Source organism: Drosophila rhopaloa, unplaced genomic scaffold (genome assembly GCF_018152115.1).
Source record: "Drosophila rhopaloa isolate 14029-0021.01 unplaced genomic scaffold, ASM1815211v1 contig_178, whole genome shotgun sequence".
NCBI lineage: Eukaryota > Metazoa > Arthropoda > Insecta > Diptera > Drosophilidae > Drosophila > Drosophila rhopaloa.
The window spans coordinates 579,554-605,483 of record NW_025335059.1 but is presented as its reverse complement, the minus strand read 5'-3'; the positions used below and the strand labels follow the sequence as shown (position 1 = coordinate 605,483).

At 37.9% G+C, this 25,930-nt stretch overlaps 4 protein-coding genes across 9 annotated transcripts in view; 3 read left to right on the top strand and 1 right to left on the bottom strand.

The window, feature by feature from the left end:
* The window catches only part of LOC108041858 (extracellular serine/threonine protein CG31145), a 69,904-nt gene extending 61,957 nt beyond the window's left edge, over nt 1-7,947 (bottom strand). For 2 of the 6 annotated variants that reach the window (XM_017119911.2, XM_044459121.1), the window contains exons 1-2: nt 7,818-7,947; nt 6,240-6,361 (exon numbers count right to left, since the gene is read on the bottom strand). The gene's annotated coding sequence lies outside the window, so the exon portion shown is untranslated. Of the gene's footprint in view, nt 1-6,239; nt 6,513-7,817 lie in introns of all 6 variants that reach the window. The other 4 variants (XM_017119913.2, XM_044459122.1, XM_017119909.2 and 1 more) reach the window with 4 other exon arrangements.
* Nucleotides 7,948-16,295: 8,348 nt separating this feature from the next.
* LOC108047845 (GILT-like protein 3) lies at nt 16,296-17,751 on the top strand. Its single transcript, XM_017128208.2, has 3 exons — nt 16,296-16,640; nt 17,198-17,506; nt 17,571-17,751. The coding sequence occupies exons 1-3, from the start codon at nt 16,371-16,373 to the stop codon at nt 17,682-17,684; spliced, it is 693 nt and encodes a 230-aa protein (XP_016983697.2). The 5' UTR covers nt 16,296-16,370; the 3' UTR covers nt 17,685-17,751.
* A 1,035-nt stretch (nt 17,752-18,786) lies between these two features.
* LOC108047842 (GILT-like protein 2) lies at nt 18,787-20,348 on the top strand. Its single transcript, XM_017128203.2, has 4 exons — nt 18,787-18,935; nt 18,998-19,162; nt 19,841-20,134; nt 20,192-20,348. The coding sequence occupies exons 1-4, from the start codon at nt 18,876-18,878 to the stop codon at nt 20,294-20,296; spliced, it is 624 nt and encodes a 207-aa protein (XP_016983692.1). The 5' UTR covers nt 18,787-18,875; the 3' UTR covers nt 20,297-20,348.
* Nucleotides 20,349-21,363: 1,015 nt separating this feature from the next.
* LOC108047897 (eukaryotic translation initiation factor 3 subunit D-1) lies at nt 21,364-24,579 on the top strand. Its single transcript, XM_017128312.2, has 4 exons — nt 21,364-21,690; nt 21,806-22,441; nt 23,148-23,440; nt 23,845-24,579. Exons 1-4 carry the CDS (start codon nt 21,492-21,494, stop codon nt 24,397-24,399), a joined length of 1,683 nt encoding a protein of 560 aa, XP_016983801.1. The 5' UTR covers nt 21,364-21,491; the 3' UTR covers nt 24,400-24,579.
* The last annotated feature ends 1,351 nt before the right edge of the window (nt 24,580-25,930 follow it).

The following is a 25,930-nucleotide window of genomic DNA, read 5'->3' as shown; positions in this document are numbered from 1 at the left end:
TAATGCGCTTCATTAGCCTAAGCTGCAAAACACATTGAACAATGATTTTCACTTTTCCATGAAGACTGCCTGTTAAAATTGTATTTCTGATTAATCATGCACTTCAATGATACAGTATATATATAGCTTGTATAGCCAGTTAATGAAAGAATCTACACAATATGCGATAAAATTCCAATGCCCCGTTAACGGTCAATGCATTTCACAATAATGAGAGAAACGGAATCAGGGCAGTGACCGATTAGAAAACTCCCAATGATATGGCACCTTTTAAAGCCGGGTCAGGAATTGGGTGGAGCAAGTGGAGGTTATGGTTATGACTTAGGCTTAAGTTCAATACTTTACGACTGTGGGAAAAATATTTTGAAGAAGGATTAGGGATTACATTTAAACAACAAAACATTAAATGTGAGGTGTTGCTTTTAAAGTGCTTAGACATTTAGTCAAAAAAATTTAATATCTAAATAGAACAACAAAGGAACACCAAAATATAAATAGTAAAAATACAGTTTGATCAGTAAAGATTTTACTGGATTAAAAATTAAAAAATCTTCGACCAATTTTATTGTGAATTTTTGTCGTTCGTTATAAAAGTCCCAAGAAAAAAAATTAAACTGTTTACCTATTTTTTACTATCTACGTGGTTCATTATCAATGAGCTTACATATTTCATACTGATACAACCAAATCCCACCCATAAGTCCACCCAATTTCTTGCTGTGCATTCATAACTGCCGGCAATCAAAACAAACATAAATCCCCACTGGAAGTACTCACTCTCCCATATATGATGCAACAACTTTAACTTGACAACGGGCCATCCATACCAAATAGCACCTCCAGAGCTAGAAGTCGTGTGGCATGTGCCGGGTGTGGATGTTTCCTGCTCATCGAGAACCCGAACCCACGACTTTGGACGATGCCCTGCATACTAATGCCTAGAACCAGAGAGCTATTCCAAAAATTTAACACCGTTTTCAGAAGAATTCACTTTGAGGTGTGTGTGTGCTCTAAGCTCAATCAAATGAGTGCCAAAGCCACAGCAACGAGACGACAAGTTTAACTTGTTTCCAGCTGAATATTTCAGCATAATTAGTGAGGCAAACGAACAAACTAATTATTGAAAAGATACTCACAGCTCGTCCAAAGTCAATGGGCCTCGGGGCGATGGATCGGATGGAACCAAACTGCGAAACGAGTTCGTGAATCACTCGGAACTCAACGTCAGACCATGCTAGTAAACTCAAGACTAAGGTCTGCCTGCCGTTTTATGACCAACAATTGCAGTTTACCCCACGAAAATTTCATTGACACAGTTTTTACTTTGTAACAGCTTTTTATTTATTTTATCTCGAAATCTACACTGGTCCGTTAAGTGCTGGAAATTATTTGTCTTTTGAGTTTTACCCATTTTAAGAAATAAATAACTGGTTTGATAACGTGACCATCGGGGACTTCCCCTAGTCTTAGGTATGAGTAAATAACTGAACAATTAATTTAACTTTATAGTACATTTTCTGTACTTAAAACTTTAGTTTAGAGTTTATAAATTGTTGTCCTTTAAATTAGTTTAACTATCACAAAAATAATTTTATCAGAAAAGAGTTTTTCTGTTTACAAACAAATAATACACTTAATCTTTCAACAGTTGCATTGTTGCAAATTTATCCATTCAACTCCTTTGGTTCTTTGATTAAAATTCAATGCAAATCATCGATCGCACGTTTCAATGTGGTTTACATATTATTTGCATCCTTCCATGTTTATTAAAGGTTTTTGTTTTCAACGTTTGATTTTGGTATTTTTATTGTTTTTTACCATCGACACTTATTTTGATTGGTCTTATATACGAAGGGGGTTTTTTAACTTTTGACAATATTTAATTTCCTGCTGACGGTAAAGTCATTTTAAAGTCGATTTTTTTAACGAGCAATTGTCATTTCCTTTGTACTCTGTATATTTTAATTTGTTGTTGTTTTTGGAGATGCAATTTATATTAATACGGCCAAAAAATATATTTCGTTCAAACCAAAAGGTAAACAAAACTAAAACAAGCGAATATTATATAAAACGTGACATTTGTAAAACTCATTTCGTTTATTTTTTATTTTGTGTTGTTGTATGATTTCTGTACTCGTGATTGTTATTTGTAATTGTTTGTGCTGTGCACGTTTTGTACCACGCGACGTATTTTCCATACTTTGTTTTCACGAAAATGTAATATCACTCTGAAGCTGATACTGTAAAAACAAGTTCACAATACGAATACATTTTTAATATATGTTGCGTAAAAACAAGACTAATTGCATATATTCTTACTCATACAAATTTCAAAGAATTTATATTATTTCTTTCTTAATAATAATTCCTTATAAATATGCGACTGCTTATCAATAAAAGTATGCAGAGCTGCGAGTTTCTTACAAATATCACATAAGGTCAACATTTGTTTTGAACTTATACTCAGACCTAGAAAAGAGCAACAAGTGAGCTATCCGAAGGACTTCGGCTTCTAAACAGGACAAAGCTCCTTGTGAACATTAGCGCCATCTGGGAAAAAGCTCAGGGAAACAAAGATATACAAAAATTAACTTTCTATACCACTTATAGAAAGTTCAGATGCCATAAAACTCGCATTAAGCACACACGTACAATTATAATAAATAATTATTCAATTTTTACTTACTCACGAACAAATGTTTGTTCAAAATAAGCTGACCTCTTAAAGAGCGAAAAAAATACGTTTACACACTTTTTACGACTTTACGACTTTTTATGTGCCTACCGAAAAATTTTCACCCGCTCATATCTGTTTTATTTACCATTTATTGTATAATAACCTGACAAAATGTTTTGCACGTGAATAATGCAATAAAAAAATAACAGTTAGTCAAACAGAACAGAACTGGAAAAAAGAGGAAATAAAGATGGTCAAAAAAATTATGGTAATAAACCGGTCCGCGGGTGGGTCAAACTAACTGTAAATCGCCGTTTAAACGAGGACGTTTTACAAATATTAAATATTTGGCATGATGCAACGATATCAGTATGTGTGAGAGTTTGTGTTTTTAAATATAATATGGCGTGCCGTTAACAATGTCGGAGCTTCCCCTTTTTATTTACAAAATTTCCAACTATTACATAAATCGTAGCCAACAACTCAACAAATTGAATGCAATTAAATGCTGGCCAACAGCACTAACTATGATTGATCAAATGAGATATATATTTTTTTGATGGATGTATGACAGATGCCCCACCGATGAAACGATAAACACATTGCGTGATTAAAGTTTATTTATGGACTTCAAACAGATAATGAGTTGGCCAAAACGGTGAGAGAGGGTTAATTATTTTAATGGTAATGATGTCCTATATAAAATTGAATAAAAAAGTGCAACCCGGAAGAATTTAAATATTATTTTAATTTTAAAAAGCATTGTTGTACGTTTTACGCCATGTCACAGATTAGCAGAACATAAATGTTTGCACAACTTTTCGTCGGATTTTTTATGTTATTCCTTGCATCAAATATGTAATAAACATTTCTGAACTATTTTGCATTTTATATGAGACGAAGGAATACATTTTTTATTATGTCTATTTTTTCATATTACAGGATAGGTAGTAAATTTAAAGTAGCCTTTTTTCTATGTTGTTTTGAGTAGCTTTAAATCGCAAACCGAATCAAAAGGCGTGACAAACTCAGATTTCCTACATGATCACGGCCTCTGCACTCTATAAATATAGAAAATTATAATTTTTGTTGCCTTTTTTTGGTGGCATATTAAAAAACCATTAGACAAGAAAACAAAAGCAAGACGAATAACCAAACAAAAAGTACGAGCAATGCGAACTCTCAATGGGTCGAATTGAAATCGAAATCTGAAATACGAAACAATGCGGCAGTTTCACGCGATATTTATGGGCAAACTGTCTTCTTGTGTGAGTACGAGTTTAAGTACTCGTCGACTGTTTGTGTTGGCTATTGGATTTTGGTTTCCAGAGTGCCGCCGGCATTGGGCATTAGACTGGAGTTGTGCATGAATGCCAGTGTGTGTAAACAAAAACCCCGAACGGGTTGAAATCGTGCTGATTAATGTTCCTACACTGGCGGCGGCGGCGGAGAAAATTGCAAAACAGCAAATGGCATAGGTCAGTTACACTAATTGAAATAGAATGTTGTCGGTCAGTGGTTTTTCGTGGGTGCTGCTCTATATAGAAAAGTAGTACCATACAATGTCTGGCAAGCGTAGGCATTTGTGAATGGCAAGTGCTTGCGTTTAAGTGATCATCATTTAGAAAGCCTCGCAGCCTCAACTCCAAGCCAAAACCGAATTCCTTTCACTTTAGAACGCGGAGTACAGCAGCCTACAGAGATTGGAGTGAAAGTAAGGAGAAAAGCGTTATCTAAAAGTGAGGAAAACCCACACAGGGGAATAAAAAATCAACAATTGCTATCTTGATTTTTTCCCACAGTACTCACATAATATGTTAAGAAATAGATACAACATATATCCAGTGAACAATGTGTGTTCATATTTTTCTATCCATATCAAATATTTGCTATAAACCTAATGGTTGTATACAAGTTTTTCTTGTTAAAGAACTTAAGATTTTTGTTCCCACTGTAACAAACGATTTAGTTAACCCCAAAATGATACAACGCTTCTCTCATAAGAAGATAATTTTGATGGTTTCTTTTTGTCCTATCAATCTAAGATCTTTTTATAGCTACACGCTAGCATCTAACATTTGCATAAATTCTTACCGCGAAGAGAAACTTTCTAAAGAAGTGAAGAACACCAAACATGACATCAACAGGTGGTTAAAGACATTAGGGAAGCACCAAAGAGCTTTAGGATATAAAAAAGCTATAGAATTAAGCTTAATTCCTTTGGCGCCTGCGGGAGTTTGCTGAAAGTCAAAGTACAGCTGATGACAGCTGAGCAGAATCACGTGGGAAAAGCTTTTAGGAGAAAAATTGAGAGAACAAATTCGGAAAGAGAAATTCTGCACAAGAGAGCCGAAGGATACGCATGTCCTGGAAACGTCAAAACATGCAAGAGCTGATTTTATTTTAACTTGGGTTTGGGTTTGTTATTGCGGCCCGTGTTTCCTTCACTTTTGGCCTGATTAGATGACTGTCTGCCACTCCCCTTTTGCCTCCTCTCACCTCGCCCCCTGTCCATTGCACCCGGGGACTTCAACTTTGATTGACACGATGAAGTAGCAAATGCATCACTTGAGACAATCAGCGGGGAGTGGAAATGACTGTGGGAAAAGGGGAGGGGGAGCGGGAGCGGGAGCGGAAGTGGGTTGCATATCCCATGGCTGAGACGATGGCAAACAAACGGAGACCGGGAGACAAACTAATGAGGCGCCAGGAAGCCAGGCCAGTGAAAAGAAAAACAACAAGAAACCGCTCGAGCGGAGAAAGCAGCGTCCCCGCCCAAGGATATAGTAGGGTCTCTTCAGAAGTGAACATTTAAACTCCCAAAAATGTTAAACCATATGTACTAAATAGGCATTTTAATGGTTTGTTTATTGACAATTTAAATTTAAAAAAGTAAAATATTTGAAGTGTCAATACCCTAATGCAAATATTAATATATGGTTATTTCTTTTATCATCGAAATATTTATTCAGCTTGTTCATTTACAGAGAAATAGAAAAATATACTTTAATTGAAACATTGCTTAGTAAAGGCTTTGGCTTTTTGTGGCTCATTATAAAATTATAATTGGTCCCAAGTTTACAATTTTTTTAATTTAATTTAAGAATCCCTGATAATTTGTGGTCCCACAAGTATAATAAATGGAAATTATTAAAGGGTCCGCACTTTTTCAAATCAAAAGAAAAATCAGCCTTTGTTCTACACGATGTGTGTTCACTGTGTGTGATGGCGTACCAAGGTTAAGCGTTCGCTAAATGAAGGTGTGGCAGGGAGAGGAGGGAAGGTCCGCTGAGGGGGAGTGGCACTGGTCAGGGGCAACGGGCGGCTGTTGGGGAGTGGGTGGGTGCAGCTTGTTCAATCAGCTGTTGCTAATGAAAAACGTCGGCAAGTTCACCCAGGAATAAGCAAGAGTCAAAGCTTATTGATTTTCAACTGCGTAAGTTGGCCAGGAGAAAATTAGAGGTAAAAAAGTGGAGAGGGGAGTGTATATATGTAATTTCTTGGGAAATAAGTAGAAACAAAATACAATTTAATTACTTTGCGCAACTAAATGGAAACTTACCCTGGCCTTTGATTGTATGTAAATTCAATAATTGCGTAGTTTGTTTTTACTTTTTAATAGCTTTATGTTTTCTCCTTGTTATGGGAAAATCTCTTGTTTATGGCTGTGAGTATATATTTCCGCTTTAAATTAAATGCAATTATAATAGATACAATTATAAAGATGGCAATTATTTATGCACTCGCGTTTTCTTTTGCATTTTAATTACCACGGCTTTTGCATATTTGATAAAGTCGCACACAAAGCACTTTTCCCGACGTTCAGCGAGGGAATCTAATTTATATATAAGGTATACATATATAGCTGGGACAAATTAAACGCGCAAAATGGAGGCAAAACATTTGATTTGATGATGTCTAAGGTCGCCGGCAAAGACAGACACACAAAAAAACACCAGAAGAAACGCTGACAAAGCGTTGAAATAATAAAAACAGAAATTTAGCGCTTGAATTCAAAGCCCTGAGAGAGCGAAAAATCGGGCGAGATAGTGAACGTTTTAGATGGCTTATCAGTGCTTATCAGCGCGACCGCCGGTGACGCCACGAGGTAGAGATGGACACTCAGATAGACGGGGCAAATTGAACAACACTGCAATCAGCGGAAAACCGGGGCTTTAACTCCTGTTTATCTTTCTCCACATATGTGTGTATATAGCAACAGCTTGTTCGACATTTGGGTACACGGCGTATATCTGTATCTCATGGTTGGCCGTGTTTGGCGCGCTGTAGAACATCTCTCAAGATTGATAGAAGCTTGAAGATTGATTTTGCCCCATTTTAGCGAAGAATTTTCCCTGTCGATTATTGTTTACATGATCATTGTTACGGATTGATAACTTGCGGAATTTTGAGAAACGCATTTCCCCGTACATTTTTTTAAATTACTTTTTATCAGTAAAGTTTTCCTTGGGGAGCTTAAATTATTTCTAATGAATTTTAAGAAACAAATTTTTTTGTGTTGAGTTTTCAGAAAATACTTATTTAAATAAAATTTACAGTTCTCAAAGCACAAATTTCATAGGGAATTATTTCAGGAACTTTTTTTGTATTGATAAGATTGATTCAAAGACCCTAAATGCGACTTTATACCCATATTTTGATTGATAGTTTTACTGGGAAAAATTCCACCTAGAAACTAGTTGTGTATTTTGTTTTTTTTTTTTAATTTTTTGTTAAGGAAATTTGCTTGTCAATTTATGAGTTATGTGAATTCACTTATGTCTTTAGTTAGGGATGCCTAGATTAGGTTTATTTTCACTTAGGAATTTCCCTGGGCAATTTGTGAGTTTGTTGTTTATGTTATTGTTGTTGACAACCAAACAAACACCATGAACTTGAGCACAGACACACACACACGCACGGTGAGCTTCTTGATTGCACCAGTGTATCTTTTTTGTGTCGTTGATTTTCTTGCTTATAGATACTGCACTGCACTGCGATTATTTCGAGATTATTGCTCTAAACTTTTGCATTTTCTTCGATATTTTTGCGAATCGCAAATTAACGATTTATTCTGAGGGAAGAGCACGCGTGGGAGCCCCCAAAAAAGAGAGAGCTCATGGAGAGAGCAACAACCCACCAAAAAGCAGGGAGAGAAAGAGCGACCGCGTCGTACAAACTTGACAGCGCCAAGTTTCGATAACAACTGAACTGAGTTGAAAACAGAAAACGGAAAACTGAAAGCAGACATCTGAAAAGGCTGGCAGAGCGCGGGCAGCGCAGCGACCGGGCCGCGGCAGCGACAACTACAAAATACTCTCGTTCACAGTTAAAACGCGCTCTCTAGTTGCAATTGTTGTTGTCAATCAATTGACAAAAAAGTATAGTACTAGCCAAAGCTGGCTTAACAGTTACATCCTCTCAGCCGCACTCTCTCTCGCTCGCCATCTCACGCGCTACTTAGTTGCTCTCACTAAGCTAAAACAGCTGATTGCACTATGAAAAGGTAAACAGACCAAAGAGAGATCAAAGCTTGCTCTCCTCTCACTTTTAGCTTTTGCTTTTCGCAGCGGGGGTGTTCACTTAATAAGCTTGCATTAAAATAGTAATTGACTAAGAAGCTAATAAGAGAAAAAGCCAAGGTGGACGGAAACGAGTTTCTAATAAGACCCTGTTGCACTGGGGTGGAAAAGAGGGGGGAAGGTGCTGGGTCAGAAGGCGGGAAATGCACGGCGATGAGGGAAGCTAACAGATTTGTCTGTCCCCAATTTCAGCCCATTTTGTCTGCCACATTTTGAATACGCTTTGTGGGAGGGGTTATTACAAACTTACGAAAGGTTTGAAATCCTCAAAACTTAAAACAGATCGGGGTCAACAAATAAGATAGAAAAGCAAATACCTCAAGGAATCTATTATTCTTATTAGACCAACTATTCTTAAGACAATAGGGTTTTAAGAATTTCTCCAAAATATTGATAATTAAACCCCTAATAATAAACTAAATGTATGAACAATATTAATAATAATTTATCATTTAAATATTAGGGCTCAATTCGAATAAGCACAATTCAAAACCAAAGTTAATTAAAAAGAAAAATTGCTGGATTATAACCAGCTATTTATACCTGGGTGTATTGTGGACAAGTGACTCGTAAATCTTCATTAATCATCATTTGGAAAACAAATATTGAAAACGTAATTGCCATTTTTAACTATAATTTAGAAGACTGTGCAATTTTTGGTATGAAACACGTTATTTTAGTTCAAGTTTAAGTTCACCTGTTCCATTCTGTTTCAAGATTACATTAAAAAGCTTTACATTTTTGTAAATTATGTTTTAATGTCATTAGAATGTTTAATTAATTGACTAATTTTAAACATTCGAAATCCCCAAAGTGTTTCCCATCAATACTGTCTAATTATATTCAACTTAATCTTCCTCAGCGCACCCCATTAATTTCCTCACTTCCCAGAGACATTAACAAAGTGTTTGCAGGCATTAACTTATAGTTTGCCGTCGAAGATCGAACATCCGGAAATCAAAAAGGGTATTTACATTTCGTCTAGCTAATTTTTCTATTTCCCTCCTCTCTGGGCACTGGCGTTAGATAAATTGCAATTGGCTCTATGCTAAAAAGCACGACGAGCCCAAAAAAGTACGAGTATATATAGAGTCGAATATATATTCTAGTACAGGCATATATAAGTACGACACACAAACCGCAAAAGGCAACAGAAATAGATGGCAAAGAATTTCTAGTTGACTGAGCACCGAATGTGGCCGCCGAGCCATCAGCCATCACTCAGACAGTCCGACGACCTAGACCCAGATGCCATATAACCAGATACTAGATACTAGACACTAAATACTAGATGCCAGATCGGAGGCAGAACCTAAAGCCAAAGCTATGGTTAGCGGAAGCTCGGAGGCGTCATAAATCTTGTGCAACGCCCCATTGGCATCACCGGTGGCTGGGAACCACTACCTCTGATTCCTGGCCAACTATTCCGGCCAAGACAATGGCCATTTGCTGGGGTCACATAATTATGCACCATCATTCTAATGGCGATTTGTTGGCCACTGTGCTAATGTGATTAGAGGCTGATGTGCTGAAGTGCTGATGCGCTGGATGTCGAGTGGAGTTCTCCAAAGTGGAGGAGTTCTTGGCCACTTGTTGCTCAACGCTTCAAGAGGCCAGAAGGAAGCTTCCAGCATCGTAAATTATTCGCTCTCTGTTTCCGCTTCTTGTTATCAGATGTGTGAGAACAAATATAAAACGACACTGCACTCGGAAAAAACCCATAGCTTAGATGTTCATATTGAATGACCATTTTTGAGGCAAAGTTTTTTTTTACGCCTTAAAATCTAGTTTTTATGAAATTGTTAGCAAAATTCTATACAATACAGTAAATTAATATATGAACAGATTGACATTTCATTTTTTGGAAGACTGGTTTCCTGAATATTTATAGCATTTGCCAAATTGAGATTTAGTTAATTTCAAATATGTTTTGTTGTTATGCACTGTTAGCAGTTAAAAAATATTACAATATGTAGGAAATATTTCTAACACAATGAAATGACACGTGCTAAATCAATTAGACAGGAATATTGTTTTAAACAGGCAAACAGTCATAGTTCTATAATTAAGAAAAATACCTTACCCAGTTAAAATTTTTCCCCAAATTCAAGCAACTCTTTCAACCCGTAAATTTGGGTTAAATTATCTATGCCATTGCCCAAGTTCTAAGGGTTTACGTCAGTACTTAATTCTAAGTGTGGGTAATGTTTTCTATTTGCTGTTTGCTTTTCCACTTGCTATCCACGTTTGTATCTCGTAGAACGCTTTGCTCACCGCTCAATCCAATTAAAAGCCGAAACCATCTGTCGGCGGTGCTCCACAAAAAACAGTTTGGTGCGAAGCCCCCGGTAGTACTGCCCCCGATTTGAGTCAAGTGTTATTTTGGGCGCTTAGTGTGCGCCACAATTATACGACAATTATAAATAAATACTTAATACCTTTATCTATCTGGCGACGTAGCACGTAAGTCAGCCCAGTTTAGAAGGTGGCGCAGTGCCGCGAGCGCATATCTCTTTCAGAATACTGATATATCTATATCTGGACAGTGGCCAAGATTTACGATTTACTTGTTGTGAATTCTGCCGCGGTGAGTGCGTCATTTTCCCGGGTTATTGGCATCGGAACTAACTGTTTTCGGTGCGATCATTGCCTCTCACCTTTCGGCCGGCTATTGCACTCAATTACCAGGTGGTGGCACAAAGAATGGAAATGGTAATGGAAATGGACTTTACCGCACACATGGGAACCCGTTTTTACCTCCCAGCTAGGTAGCCCTCAACTCATCTGTCGGCACTTGGTCTAGATACATGCGAAAAGGCGCAAAAGATACAAGATAATGTTCTCTCTACGCCAGATACAGATACAGATACACAAGTGTTGAACTGGATCTGTGCAAAAAATACAAAGAAAATACAAAATGCAAGTTGTGACATTTTTTATGAATCCCCAAATCCATCCGGCGGGCAATTCGGAATGTCAGAGTTGACAACTGCAAGGTAAGTGGAAAACTATGAGATATATTTGCCTGCAACGGCATGTGAAAATGCATTTTCGGCATTCGCGGTATTGTGGCGTCATTTTTAAGGTCCATGCTTGGTTGCATGTGTGGCAAAGCTTTGTTGACGATACCCTATAAGTTACCCAAAGGTATTTCGATTATGTTGTATTTACAACCATACAATATAAGCAAGAATAACTAGTTAAGTAAATTATTTAATAGGCTTTATTTTACTTTTATTTGGCAGCTTAATTGAAAGGGTAAACTGAACGGGTTGGTTGACCAAGCAAGTTGAACTACTTGCTAAGCCGATTACTCAAACCAAAGTCAAAAAGTTGGATGGCCAAGTTGAAAGTTGAACCGGACACATAAACAGGATTGCCGAACAGGAAAATAACCCGGGAAAGACTTACAGAAATTTTAAAATTTTTATAATTTTACGGAAGGTTGACGTAATAAATTTAATCACAATACGGCATGTCAATTAATGGGAAAGTAAGTGTTTTAATGTGGGAAAAATATGTAAGTGCTAAAAAGAAATAACTGGGTAAAATGACTACAAGTCTATTAAAATCAATCAAAAAAGAAAAAAATTAATTTACACCCATATACACAAAGATAAAGTAATTTTTAACGATTTTAGAATAACTGTTTTACCTTTATTAAAATCGGAAAACTATACACTATATATATTATATAGCTGTTATAGAAATCGACATGTAGAGCATTTTATTTTTGTATGAGCTGAAAGAGTATATATAGACTTCCAAGATCGCTCTTGCTATTTTATAATTTAAAGTTGAAGATGACTTGTAGAAAGGTGACCCACAATTGGACTTCTAATCCATAACTTAACCAAATTTATGGCGATTTTAAAGTGATGTCACACATTCAAATTTGTTTTTCATGTTAGTAATCTTTGATTTGCTTCCTTTCTCGTTTAGTTTTACAATCTTTTGGCACAGAAAGATGAAACCGTTGGGCTAAAGGGCTAAAAATAGGTAATTCACCACGTTTGTGAGGGGTTTTAACAAAGGGCATACAAAATCTATTCCAAGTGAGTCGGAACAATTGAAAATTCGCTCGGCTGGCAATTTGAACCAGCTTAGCCCCGCCAATCTGGTGGCAACCATCTCGCAGCGATTCTCATTGCAGACCGCAGAGCATCTGGCATTCGATTGCCCCAGCCATCCGCACTCTTTATAAGGCTTTTGCACGCGAGCCAAGACGAAGCAGACGCTGATGAATATCATCAAGTAATACCCGAGAAATGTGTAACGATGAGGCAATGCCAGCCAGCCGAGTAGCTCAGTTGTTGGGGTTATGATATCCCAGAGAGTGGTCGTAAAAATTGACAATGCTAATGGGGCGGCGGAAATCGGGCATTACCCAGACGTAATTTGCATAAGAAATCGGCTTTCGGTATGCACAATTAGATGCCCAGACACGTTCCCCAGACGTGGATGAAAAGTACCCTGGGCAGCTTAAGTGGCGGAGGTAGAACCGATCTTGACCAGCAGCACATAACGGGTACCCAATGGAACCACTTTGGAAACGCCCGATCCGCAGTTGCATGACACAAGACGGAGAAAGGCTGCCCGAAATAAGAAAGAGAAAAAAGAGAAAAGAAATGATATGCAACGAAATTTCTTCCTGGCATGTCTGGCCTGGCAAAAACTGCAAAACTGGTCCACCGTGACCCACTAAGGCCGCTCTTTACTTTTTACTCCAAAATCAGCCACCGCATGTTGACTTTAACACTACCACTCGCCGAAAGGTGCAGACGGACCCACTCTCTTTTTTTTTGAGGTGAAGCTTCCGTGAGTCACGTTCACTTCTTACTTCCGTTAATTGATTTTAAAATACAACAAGAACTCATCGCAGGTATTTTTATACCGTGTGCAAAAACCTTTATTCGCAACTTTCACTTTGCTGAAAAAGTTTTATCGAAGGAGGAAGATAAGATTCTTGAAAAATTAAACACTGCTTAACAGTGAGATCATTGTGTTTTAGTGTGTTAACTATAAGTAAAATAAACATAAACAAATAAAATAAACATTAATAAATAATTTTATTTGTTTTACACAAGGGTTAAAAACTGTGGCCCAATGCGTTTTCGGCAACTAAACAAGATCAACAAAAAAGACAACAATAAAATACAGCTAGCACGGCTTCATTGGTTTTGCGGTTGAAATGTTGCAAGAAGAACAGGCAATGCCACAAAACTTGGACAGCAAGAAACGAGGTAAAACAGAAGACTTTCTAGTCGAACTTTTAATACACTCAACTTAAATTGAAGGTTAAATTAAATATGTAATGCATTGAAACTTTGACAAATAGCTTGTATATTATTTTGTCATTGTTTCCAAGTTTACAAATTAAATTTTACAAGTTTAAATATTAACAACAAAAAAACATAAAGAAAAATAGTATAAACTGAGTCACTTAAGCTTTTTCGACTAGTTTATATTCTAAAACATATTTTAAACATTTGATTTCAAGAGAACTCCTACTGGAAACTAATTTTTATATAAAATGATAATTAAACTAAACTTAAATCTGATTATGGAATGGAAAGCTTGAAACGGCTTTGACATACAATCCGTTGAAGGCCTTTAGGGGAATAATCAAAATAGTTCTTTAAATAAGCAGCTTTAAAATCTGATGCTCCAATTCCCCTAGATTCATTTAGAAGAACCTATCAAAAACTCATAATCATTGCTTCACCCACTTTTCGCAAAGTTAATAACACCCTTTTGAAAGCAGCTTCAAAACCCTGCAAATCTATAAAAATGCAAATTAGAAGAAGCGAGAAAGAAACATAATAAACGACTCCAGAAACTGGAACGGACTTAGACTGTGATTCAGAGACCCCCAGATAAACGTTACTCGAGCTATTGCCTCTGGGCAGCAAAAGCGTTGGCGATGCTCTGTGATCTATGAGCTGGCCAGCCCAATTGGTCAAGAAGCAATTTGGGTTAACTGCAGCTGCAACACGTTGGCGATCGGCAAACTCTGGCCAATTAATTGTGCGGAAATCTTCGAGGCGCGTCATAAACTACTGTCGCTTTTTCATCTCTCTTTCAGCACCGGTCTTTGGTGGCGTTTTACCTTCCTGGGATGATTTCTATAGTGCTGATGTACCAGTATCAGTTGCACCTGCACAATAAACAATGCAAGGGTGCACAGAAAAAATTTAAATCCCATTTTTTTTATAGTAGTTAACGACTTTATTTAATAAAAATTTATGACATTAATTAAAAGGAAATTATTTTTTAAATACATGGATAGCTTTTTTATTTTTGTATGCCTATAAAGCTGGCTTACCAATGAATGTTTAAATATTACTCTAGTTTCTCATAAACAAATGAAAAAGGTATTTCCAATAATAAACTTAACAAAAATATTTAAAATATATTGTCATAAACCTTGAAATATTTAAAAACTAAGTTTACATTATTTAATTTGTTTTGTTTAATGAAGATATACAAATCGAATAATTTTATAAGCTATACTTATCTATTACACCTTTAATTTAATTGTAGACTTTGTCATATACAATATTTAAATTTTAACTACCTAGTGGTCTTTTAACCATAGCTTGTTACTTGGTTTACATTAGAAAGGAGGCAATTAATAAATATTCATATGTTTTGATGGCAATTGAATATTCATTGCTATATATGAAAATTGATGTAATTTAAGATCTCAATATCTAGTTAGACCTGATCTCCCATTTTTTCGCTGTGCAGATGGCCGGAGGCATTCTTGCGTGCAAACCTTGACCATGAAACACGCTGCGCGGTGAGAGATGACGTGCCCATAAAAGTGGTCGGCAACAATCCCAAACATTTTCCTGGCAATTAAGAGCCTCAGAAAATTAGTAAGAAATTGAAATTGCTCAACTGACGGGGCCGGCCACGTTTGCGATCACGTTTACGTCGGTGGACGATGGACGATGGTCAATGGCATTCGCATTCGCGTTCGCTCGCCTGCAGGTTGTGCAAGCCAACTTGTGCGACAGTTACATCTATATATGCGCCACACAACTGGTTTGCCGGCCAAAAAAAAAAATAACAATAATAAACAAAGCAAAAACACCGTTTTGGACCGGCCTCCAAGGCACGCTATCCAAAATGGAGCCATTGCCGGTCTGTCAATTAGCGACATGACAGTGCACTGAACTTGTTCCGCTTAAATTGTTGATAAGCCCACTGTTTATGATTTGTTAATGCCCACTGGCCACATGCGACACATTAAATTGTGGTAAGCGCACGGTATTGGCCATTAACCCATTTTTTATTAACCCTGGCTCTGAAGAATGTATTAATGGCTAAACTCAGGTTTTACTACTCCTTGATATAACTTTCGTTACTAACTTTTCTTAGTTGCGAAGTCATGCTCTTAACGGCATTATCTGGCATTATTCAATTAGTAATTATTAACTAATTTCATCCGCTTGCAAGTTAAATTAGTACCTTTTTCTTGATAATTTAAAGTACTTGACTTTTCAAGCAGCCCATAATTAATGATTATTATTTGGATTAAACAAATTTTTATTAATTTAACAGTTAAAATAACATAATATAAACATTCAAAAATTAAATTCAATGAAATATAAGAATCATGCTCTAAATGGTGTCCTAGGCTTAAATTATTTGATTAATTCAAATTCAAGAGAATCCAACATAAATTGTTTAGATAAGAAATTCTCAAAAAATGGCAATAGCTTATCATTGCCCCATAAATTACCCGATTTCCGCCCCCAAAAGTGATTTTTTACTTAATCAGCATAATCTGTTCCCACATGGTCTCTTCCTATCCAAAGTCCATCAATTCAGTGGGTTAATAGAGATCGGATATAAATGATATATCACCATGCGATGGTGAAATATTTGAGTAGAGCAGCTGCTCTTCGGATGGTGGGAGCAATGGGAGAGAAAGAACCGACACACCAGATATATAATACATATGGGCGACTACTATATATTCGTGTGGATGTGACAGATGTGCGTGATTGTTTATATAGAGCGGCGCAGTGAAATGGGCAAATCGAAAAGAGCAGTTGTGTTTGGTTTGTGAGGCTGCCAAGAGCGAAAACAGAACGCGGACGATGAATAAAATATTTGGATTTTTATTGTGTGCCCTGTGCCTTGTGTTTGTTCGGCCCACGTCCGGAAATGGCCAATCCACGGAAAGGGTCACCAAGGTGACCCCAACAGCAACACCCGATCCACCAGGCAAACTCCTGGTGGCCATCCATTATGAGACACTGTGCCCGGACAGCGTCTTCTTCATCCGTCGACGACTATACGATGCCCTGGTGGACAACAACTGGTGGCCCGTCACCGATCTCAAGCTATATCCCTTTGGCAAGGCATCGGTGAGTTTGCCAGAATGGAAATAACATTGTTTAATCCATTCCCTGCCCTGTCCCCATTTCCCTTTAAATTCCATTTCCATTTAATCTAGATCACTCCAAAAACATTTGTATTTACTTAGTCTATATAGTCTTTTAAGCAAACAAAAAAAGAAACTCTAACTGGTGAACATAAAAAGCTAAAACGTATTTATATATTTATTTAGGTGGCTACTTTTTTTCTTGTTTGAAATTGTTATATATTTTTTTATTTTTTTTAACTATAAACATTTTTGTTTTAATTAAAACACAGAGCATTTTCTTACCTTTAGAAATAAACATGGTGAGCAATTTTGTCGAAAATGGAAAAGGTTTTTAACTAATTTTTTTACTTTTAATAGAAGAATATCAATAAAATTCCAAAACACTTTTTAAAAAAATGATTTCGTTGGATTACATGAGTAAAATATATTATTTAATAATTTTGTTTATATTTTTAGATGGTTTTCAGTGATCACAGATTTCTGTAGTAACTTTAAATGTAGTAGAAACTAATCCTTGTTCAATTTATTCTATTCCAGTTCTACAACAATACATCCAAAGGTGAAATGCAGGTATTCTGCCAGCATGGCGAAGATGAGTGTGAGCTGAATGCCCTGCATGCCTGCATTATTGAGACCCTGGATGTTCGGAGGGCCTTCAATTTGATATTTTGCATGCTGCGATCCTATTCGAATCAATTGGACGAATGTGCCAGGAGCATGCGTCTGGATGTGAGCAAGGTCAGGGAGTGCAAAAGTTCGCGCAAGACCGCCGATATCCTGGCACCCTACGGCAGGGAAACCCTCAAACTGGGACTCTCCTTTGTGCCCAGCATTGTGTTCGAGAATGTGAGTAGCCCACTCCGCATATATCTGCCAGAATTAAGCCATTAATTTTAAATTGGGTTTCCAGGACTTTGATCCCTACGGGCAGAGCAGCATTCGCTACCACTTCGACAGGCACTTCTGTAAACAGTATTTGAAGAAGTTCAACATTACACTGCCCACTTGTGCCGCAATCTTATAAAGTAAATGCAATATGATGAGTAATGTTTTTTAATGTGCCAAAACCAATAAATTTTAATTACACTCCACTGGCCAGCTTGCCTTTTCGCTGACTCAGACTAGGTAAATAGAAATTTAAATAGATCTGCTTATCAGCCACACTTTTGTACACAGATCCTAATCAGAGACAGCACTCTGGTCGGCTAAATATGTATAAGATTAAATGCCGCTGCTGCTCAGTTGTGATCCCGTAATCAGTTGGGGTTTTCGTGGGCTTTGTTTTGGGCTCAGCATGAATCTCGGGGAATAATATGCGCGGACAGCAGGGGCGCCGACCACAGGGGGTCTGAAAAAGGGGAAAACCTCTTCCCAGAGGAAGGAAGTCGTAAATGGATTTCAGTTCCCCATTTCGCTTTTTTAATTTTTCCTTTCTTCTTCCAAACTTACTAAATGCGCAGTTACACGGAATCGGCGAATGACCACTTTAATTGGCAAATATTTGCATTGCAGCTTCCATTTCTTCAATAAAATATTTTGATTTATTATAGAAATAAAAAAGATTTATAACCGAAGAAACGATAAAAATGGAAGATTTTGCAATGCAAATAAGCATTTAGACAAAAAACATTTCTGTTATTGCAAGTGGATTAGATTTTAAGATTTATAACAAGTCCAGAACTAAATAAATGTCGGTTGATATGAAATATTAAGTAAATTATATAATTTTTTTTAAATGAGTATTTGTTTATTTAATATTTTTCTTTCAATATACGGACTTACTAATATTTAAAATTAATCATGTTGTTTGAGAAACATATTAATATGAAATATGTATAACTGCATAAATTAAAAACTGTAAGATCTATTAGCTAACAACTTTTTTTATTAACATTTAAAATATTCGATTTAAGATCTTTATTTTCTAATGGCCTTTTCTTAAACTGTCTTTAAAAAAATGTTATTCTAAAGCCCTAATTTTCAAAAGCATATTGATTTATGTAAATTTTGAACTTAGTCTAAGTATTAACTTTGCGAAGTACGGTTCAAACCCCTTTCGTGCATTTGCGGATACGCCACTGTCCGCTTTGAAATTGACGAAAGACCGCGACAAAGCTGGGAATGACAAATCCAGACTTTATTTCAGTGTCGAGCGATCGCTGGCGTAGAACGGCTGAGGAATTCAAGATCAGCTCGGAATTAAACTAAAACTGCCATGAGGACGTTTGCCTTTGTCTGCCTGCTGCTGGGATTTGTGGGTGTGGCCACGCCAAGGGTAAGTGACCCAGTTGGTGCCGAACAATCATAGACAATGATCAATGGATCATGACATTGCAGCGACACAGAGTAGCGCAGACTGACAGACTGCCGGTTACCCTGTACTACGAGGCCTTGTGTCCCTATTGCATGGAGTTTGTCACCACGCAACTTAGTCCTTCGATGGTACGACTGGATCGACTGCCATACACCGATCTCAAACTGATTCCCTTTGGAAATGCTCAGGTAAGTTTAAATTGCTTTAAGTCCCTAAAAATATTAGCAACAGAGTGTAGAGTGTAGTTAATGTAGGATTCTATATATTTTATTATTATTTTACTATCGCAGTTTGAAACGAATTTAAAAATTCCATTTGTGAAAGATTTCTGTGCACATTATATGATTTGTGAGGTTGCAATACTAACCACAGCTATGAAATTGCATCAGTTACTAATCAGATGAATAAGTAAAAACTACCATAATATTGAATTAATTTTAAGTTGAAGGATGACAAATTTACAATTAATTTGTGTACAGAAAATATTTTACAAATAGAATTATTGAACTTATTTTTAAGAGGTATTTGTTATTTAAATAACTTGTTTAAATGTTTTAGTATTATCTAGATCAAATGAAAAATGTATATAGAATGCAATATTTCACTTTAAAAATTTCAGTGAAGAAAATATACATATATTAACAGTTACTTAAACTATATTTTAAAATAGTCAATCGAGTTAGTCAATAATATTTACGATGCCTAAAAACCAAAATTAAAGTTATTAATTTTTGAGTGCTAGTTGATAACTAGTTGATCATTTAATAAAATCTTAAATTGAACGGCCATAAAAACCGGCTCACTTTGGGGCTTAATAGTGTCCATCAGCCGTAATCCGCATTTAAGCCGCGCTTAATCCCCTCCAGAGCGACGCCGCCGGAAATGTGACCTGCCAGCACGGATTGCAGGAGTGCGAGTTGAATGCCTGGCATGCCTGCATATTGGAACACCATGAGATTGCCGAATCCCTGAAGCTGATTGCCTGCATGATGAGGGGCAAGAAGAACAGGCTGGACAAGTGCGCCGATCGCTACCGAATCGACGTGGCCGATGTCAAAAACTGCAGGCAAACGCGTCAGGTGAACGACATTCTGCAGAAGTACGGCGAGGAAACCGCCAAGGTCTCGTTTCTGGGAGTGCCAGCCATTGCTTTGGATAACGTAAGTGGACGTAATGAGACAGCAAGGCAATATATATTGTACCTCTTCGGTTTTTAGATTTATGATGCCGACCTGTCAGCGAATTTAACTGATCATTTTGATAGCTTTTTTTGCGCCGCCTACAAGGAAAAGTTCCAAAAGAAACTGGACAAATGCGAGTAATAAGAAATATAATTTTTCAGTTTATACATAAATAAAAATTTAAGATTTAAAACTTTTTGGGTTTACTTTACGCATAAGGATTATTTTTAGCTTAAATCACCTTGTAATTGCAAATAACTTGGAGATTTATCTTCTTAATAACAAATCAAATTTTACAAAGCATTAACAAATATTTTTAAAACTATTCCCTTTAGTGAAAGACACATTGTATAATAAAAATTAAATACGATATCCCTTCTGGTAAGATCACAAATACCTTAAATCGAGCAGGCTATAATAGCATATATACAATTTTGATGTTAAAAAAAAGTTTTTGATAAGTACAAATTCTATATATGTAAATATATATTTTTATTTGGATTATACTTCACTATCAACTTCCGAAAGGTGAAAAAAACGAACAAAAATGAAGCTGTTTTGGGCTTTATATTAAGAGTTTGAATTTCGCGCCAATTTCGACTCTTTTTTCATGTTCACTAAGTTGGCTTTAGTGCTGCCAGATAGTTATATATATTAGTGGGCCAGATGGGCGCTTTTTGGTAGCCCTGGATTTGAACCTAAAAGTGGGAAAACATCGATTTAGTTGGCGCAAAACATAAATTGTTCATCGATATTTAAAAAAGGTAATTTTTTAGCATTTAGTTTGGCTAACTTCTAATAGAGCTTTTCCTGTAGCGAATTAAATCAAGTGAAAACAAAACAAAATTAAGCGTGGTAATTATTATTATATATTATTCAGGCGTTAAGATGTTATGATGCTAATTTTACCGCATTATATAAACATTAAACATTTTTAAAAGAACCGCCATTTTCGAAATCATGTAAGCAGTATGCCGCTCAACACTTTACTCAGTAAGCAGTGCATTCAGTTCTCGTTAGAGATGGAAACATATCAAGGTTAACTTGGCCAGCGAGGACTACAACCGATTGCGGAGACACCAACGTTATCGATAGTTAGCAGACACTTACTCCACAGTGAGCCAATACAGTCACCATTGTATTTGCTTTTTAGTGGTGGAAAAACATCGATAACGCCCTCACAAACATCGATATCAGCGATGCTTTGATTCTCCACCTCTAATCGATGTTTCTCCACCTCTACAACACGCGACGAAACAATTTTCCTCAATTCTGTGTTAATTGCTGGTAAAATCGCCAAATATAGTGCAGAAAGTGCAACAGGAAAACGCGCGAGATGAGCGAGACCATAAACACCGCGGCGCAGTTCCCGACCTTCGAGAAGCCGACCGTGCAATTCAACGAGAAGGGCTGGGGTCCCTGCGAATTGCCGGACACCTTCAAGGATGTTCCGTATCAGCCGTTCAGCAAGAACGATCGGCTGGGCAAGATCTGCGACTGGACGAGCACCTCGAACAACGACAAGAAGTACCAGAGTGAGTATTCGGTGGGAGTCACTTAAAACCAGAGACCTCGGAACTTTCCGGCGAAAGTGAGGTTAGGTTGGTGTGTCGTGGCAGGTAATCATTTGGTATTCTCATTCACCCCCAGATAAGTACGCCTCCAGCTTTGGCACGGGCAACCAGTACTCGTACTACCATGAGGAGGACGAGACCACGTTCCACCTGGTGGACACCGCCCGTGTCCAGAAGCCGCCGCACCAGCGCGGTCGTTTCAGGAACATGAGGAACTCGCGTTCCGGACGTGGACGGAATGCCCGTGGCGGCCTGAACACCCACGGAATGACCACGCTGAGTGGCAAGAACGTGAAGGCCCGGGATCCACGTCATGGTCGCGGCATGGGCAAGAAGTTCGGACATCGTGGACCGCCTCCCAAGATGCGCGAATCCTCGGTGGCCGTGCGCGCCGACTGGGCCTCTATCGAGGAGATGGACTTCCCCAGGCTCGTCAAGCTTTCGCTGCCCAACATCAAGGAGGGCGTCGATATCGCCACCTGCGGCACCTTGGAGTACTACGACAAGACCTACGACCGCATCAACGTGAAGAACGAGAAGCCGCTGCAGAAGATCGACCGCATTGTGCACACGGTGACCACCACAGACGATCCCGTCATCCGGCGACTGTCCAAGACCGTCGGCAACGTCTTCGCCACGGACGCCATCCTGGCCACCATCATGTGCTCCACGCGATCGAACTACTCCTGGGACATTGTCATCGAGAAAGTCGGTATGTTAAATAAGATATCAAAAGGATGTCAAAGGCGCAATGTTTAAGTACAACTGCAGAATTATCATCGAGAAAATGAATATTAACGAAAGTGTAGTGGCGCAGCGTTTGAATGGGGACGCCCGTTCAGCACGATACATCGTTTTTTTTTATTTTGTTTCCTATAAAAGAAGAGAAAATAATTTGCGAAAAAAAAATTATTTCGATACCTAATATAGCTCGCAAGATATACAAAGCCGGGGAGAACAGTCTGAATGTTATTTTCAATTTGGCTCAAAACTTTAAATACGTTTTTCTCGACAGCTCATTTTTAAATATACCTATTTCCTTCAGCTTTTAACTAGTAAAGAGGCAAACTTCAGGAAGCCGAAGTTTATGTAAATATTCTATTAATCGATTTCGATGCTTAAAACCATGAAGCTAGTTCAATGTTCCTAAAGATTTTTAGATCCCATAAATCTCAAATATTTACAAATCTATATCTCGGAGAATATTTATTAGGCGGAATATCTATCGACACGCTAACCGCGCAATTATTTCGAAATTAAAATCATAGACGTCATAAGATATCGTACAACAAATGACCCTTGAGGCTGTGACTCACGCGTAAAGACATATTTATTTTGGACGCAGATGCAACAGATTCGATGCTGTCAATAAATACAACATGAAACTGCACGCAAATAAAAACATCTCTTTTTCGCAGGCGACAAGATCTTCATGGACAAACGCGACCACACCGAGTTCGACCTGCTGACCGTGAACGAGAGCAGCGTGGAACCCCCTACCGACGACGACAGCTCGTGCAACTCGCCCCGCAACCTGGCCATCGAGGCCACCTTTATCAACCACAACTTCAGCCAGCAGGTGTTGAAGACTGGCGACCAGGAGGCCAAGTACAAGTTCGAGGAGCCCAACCCGTTCATCAGCGAAGACGAGGACATCCAAGTGGCCAGCGTAGGCTACCGCTACAAGAAGTGGGAGCTGGGTAGCGATATCGTGAGTAGTCGTTCCATTATAATATGAATTGTGAAATGCTTACGCAAAAAGAGTTATATTTAAAATTCTTAGTATTCTTTTTTTTATATTTTTGAAGCTGATTTAACAGACTTATTCCTTATCTTTTTTAGTATGAACTCAAAAAATGAATGAGTAGAAAAAAATTTAGTAATCCCGACATAAAAAACAAAACAAAAACATTTCACTTGCTTTAATCCGGGGCAAGTGTTTTATAGGTATTTTCAAAGACCAATATAATTAAATTGGTCTATGGTATTTTGTGTATAGTTGGAGCAATTAGCTATTCAATTATTCGAAAACTTAATATGTTCACTAAACGAGGTTTTTATTGTTTAGGTAAACTTCAAGTAAAACTTACCAACTATTTTGCTTTTGTCATTCAGGTTCTGGTGGCGCGTTGCGAGCACGACGGTGTCCTTCAGACGCCTAGCGGTGAGCCTCAGTTCATGTCAATCAAGGCGCTCAACGAGTGGGACTCGAAGCTGGCCAACGGCGTGGAATGGCGTCAAAAGCTGGACACGCAGCGCGGAGCCGTGCTGGCCAATGAGCTGAGGAACAACGCCTGCAAGCTGGCCAAGTGGACCGTTCAGGCCGTGCTGGCCGGGTCCGATCAGCTGAAGCTAGGCTACGTTTCCCGTATCAATCCGAGGGACCACTCGCGCCATGTTATTCTCGGCACGCAGCAGTTCAAGCCGCACGAGTTCGCCACCCAGATTAACCTGAGCATGGACAATGCCTGGGGAGTCCTACGGTGCATCATCGATCTGGTCATGAAGCAGAAGGACGGCAAATACCTGATCATGAAGGACCCCAACAAGCCGATCATTCGTCTGTACGACATCCCAGACAACACATTCGACTCCGATGACTCAGACGATGGAGAGGGCGACGACGAAGGGTTCCAGCAGGTCTACAACTACGCGCACAACAAAATTTAGACGCCACGCCCCACTTCAGCATCCCTTCCAGTTTTGGGTTTGAGCCACAACCCGCTAATCATAACCACAACTGATGTCCTCTGTAGGAAACTGCCCATTTCTAGGGCTAAACTTAAGCATTTGTATTCGTATGAAATTCAGCTGTTTCCTAGTAAAACACGGAGGTCGAAAAAAATGTAACTTTTCTGGGTCATACTCGGGGCATGGGTTCATACTGAAAGGGAGTAAATTGATAAACTGCTATCTGAGCTGAATCATTCCCCAAATTAACATATATAAGCTGTGGTGAGATTGTGGAACTTAGTATTATTTGAGTAGAGGACAGTGCAAGATGTTCTTCGGACTAAAAAAATGTATTGTGCTCCTGCTCCAGGCTTTTCTGCTGGCACACTTTTTTCAATTTGGTAACTAGCGACTAGCGGATATTCGTATATTTTTTAAGTCCCGTTACAGACACAGACCTTGTGTAATCTGTTGTGTTGTGAAATACATTTAAAGTCATTAATTTATTTATCAAAAAGTTTTTTAAAAAGACCTTACACATTTCTTTGGGAATTATCTATTCCCATTATAGTTTTGACAATTTTCGTCATTTTAATGTGAATTGAACCCTGAAAAAACATGACTGTATTTTCAACAAGAAAGGAAAGCTAACTTCGGACGGAGCCGAAGTTGATATACCCTTGCAGAATATTCTGTAAATTATATTCTTCAAAATTATTAATTTGATGCATTCTTAATACTCATAAAAAGTCCCAATTTCCTAATTTTAAAAACACCAAAGTTATGACATTTCCAATCGTTAAGTTATATGGCAGCTATAAGATATAGTCGGCATAGTATAGTAGTTATGAAATTTGGTATGTCGGATTGATTGGCCAAAAATAAAACCCATAGAAAATCCCAACTTCTTAACTTTACAAACACCAAAGTTATGGCACTTCCGATCATACAGTTATATGGCGGCTATAGGATATAGTCGTCCGATCCTTATGAAATTCGGTAGGTCGGATTAATTGGCCAAAAATAAAGCTCATAGAAAATCCCTTCTTCCTAACTTTAAAAACACCAAAGTTATGGCTTTTCCGATCATTCAGTTATATGGCAGCTATATGATATAGTTGCCCGATCCGGCTCGTTCCGACTTATATACTACCTGCAATAAAAAGACAACTTTTGGGAAAGTTTCAAGCAGATAGCTTTAAAACTGAGGGACTAGTTTGCGTAGAAACGGACGGACGGACGGACAGACGGACATGGCTAGATCGACTCTCGTGGTGATGCTGATCAAGAATATATATACTTTATAGGGTCGGAAATGTCTCCTTCACTGCGTTGCAAACTTTTGACTGAAATACAAAAGAATTATTTTACATCTAGGAAGATCGGTGTTTTAGCTCACAAGCCAATAAGTTGTGAGCGACTGTGTATTTAAAATGGAAGTGTGGCTTGAAATGTCAACAAATTCGATGTAATTACCACAGTCAGTTTCTATATTTTAAAGTGTTTTTTATACCCTTGCAGAGGGTAT

Bases quoted from the DNA above. Each gene is read 5' to 3' on its own strand.
- LOC108047842 (XM_017128203.2), top strand. From the start codon at position 18,876: ATGAGGACGTTTGCCTTTGTCTGCCTGCTGCTGGGATTTGTGGGTGTG. The intron at 19,163-19,840 runs GTAAGTTTAAAT...AATCCCCTCCAG, and splicing joins TTCCCTTTGGAAATGCTCAG to AGCGACGCCGCCGGAAATGT. The intron at 20,135-20,191 runs GTAAGTGGACGT...TTCGGTTTTTAG, and splicing joins CAGCCATTGCTTTGGATAAC to ATTTATGATGCCGACCTGTC.
- LOC108047845 (XM_017128208.2), top strand. From the start codon at position 16,371: ATGAATAAAATATTTGGATTTTTATTGTGTGCCCTGTGCCTTGTGTTT. The intron at 16,641-17,197 runs GTGAGTTTGCCA...ATTCTATTCCAG, and splicing joins ATCCCTTTGGCAAGGCATCG to TTCTACAACAATACATCCAA. The intron at 17,507-17,570 runs GTGAGTAGCCCA...TTGGGTTTCCAG, and splicing joins CCAGCATTGTGTTCGAGAAT to GACTTTGATCCCTACGGGCA.
- LOC108047897 (XM_017128312.2), top strand. From the start codon at position 21,492: ATGAGCGAGACCATAAACACCGCGGCGCAGTTCCCGACCTTCGAGAAG. The intron at 21,691-21,805 runs GTGAGTATTCGG...ATTCACCCCCAG, and splicing joins CAACGACAAGAAGTACCAGA to ATAAGTACGCCTCCAGCTTT. The intron at 23,441-23,844 runs GTGAGTAGTCGT...TTTGTCATTCAG, and splicing joins GGGAGCTGGGTAGCGATATC to GTTCTGGTGGCGCGTTGCGA.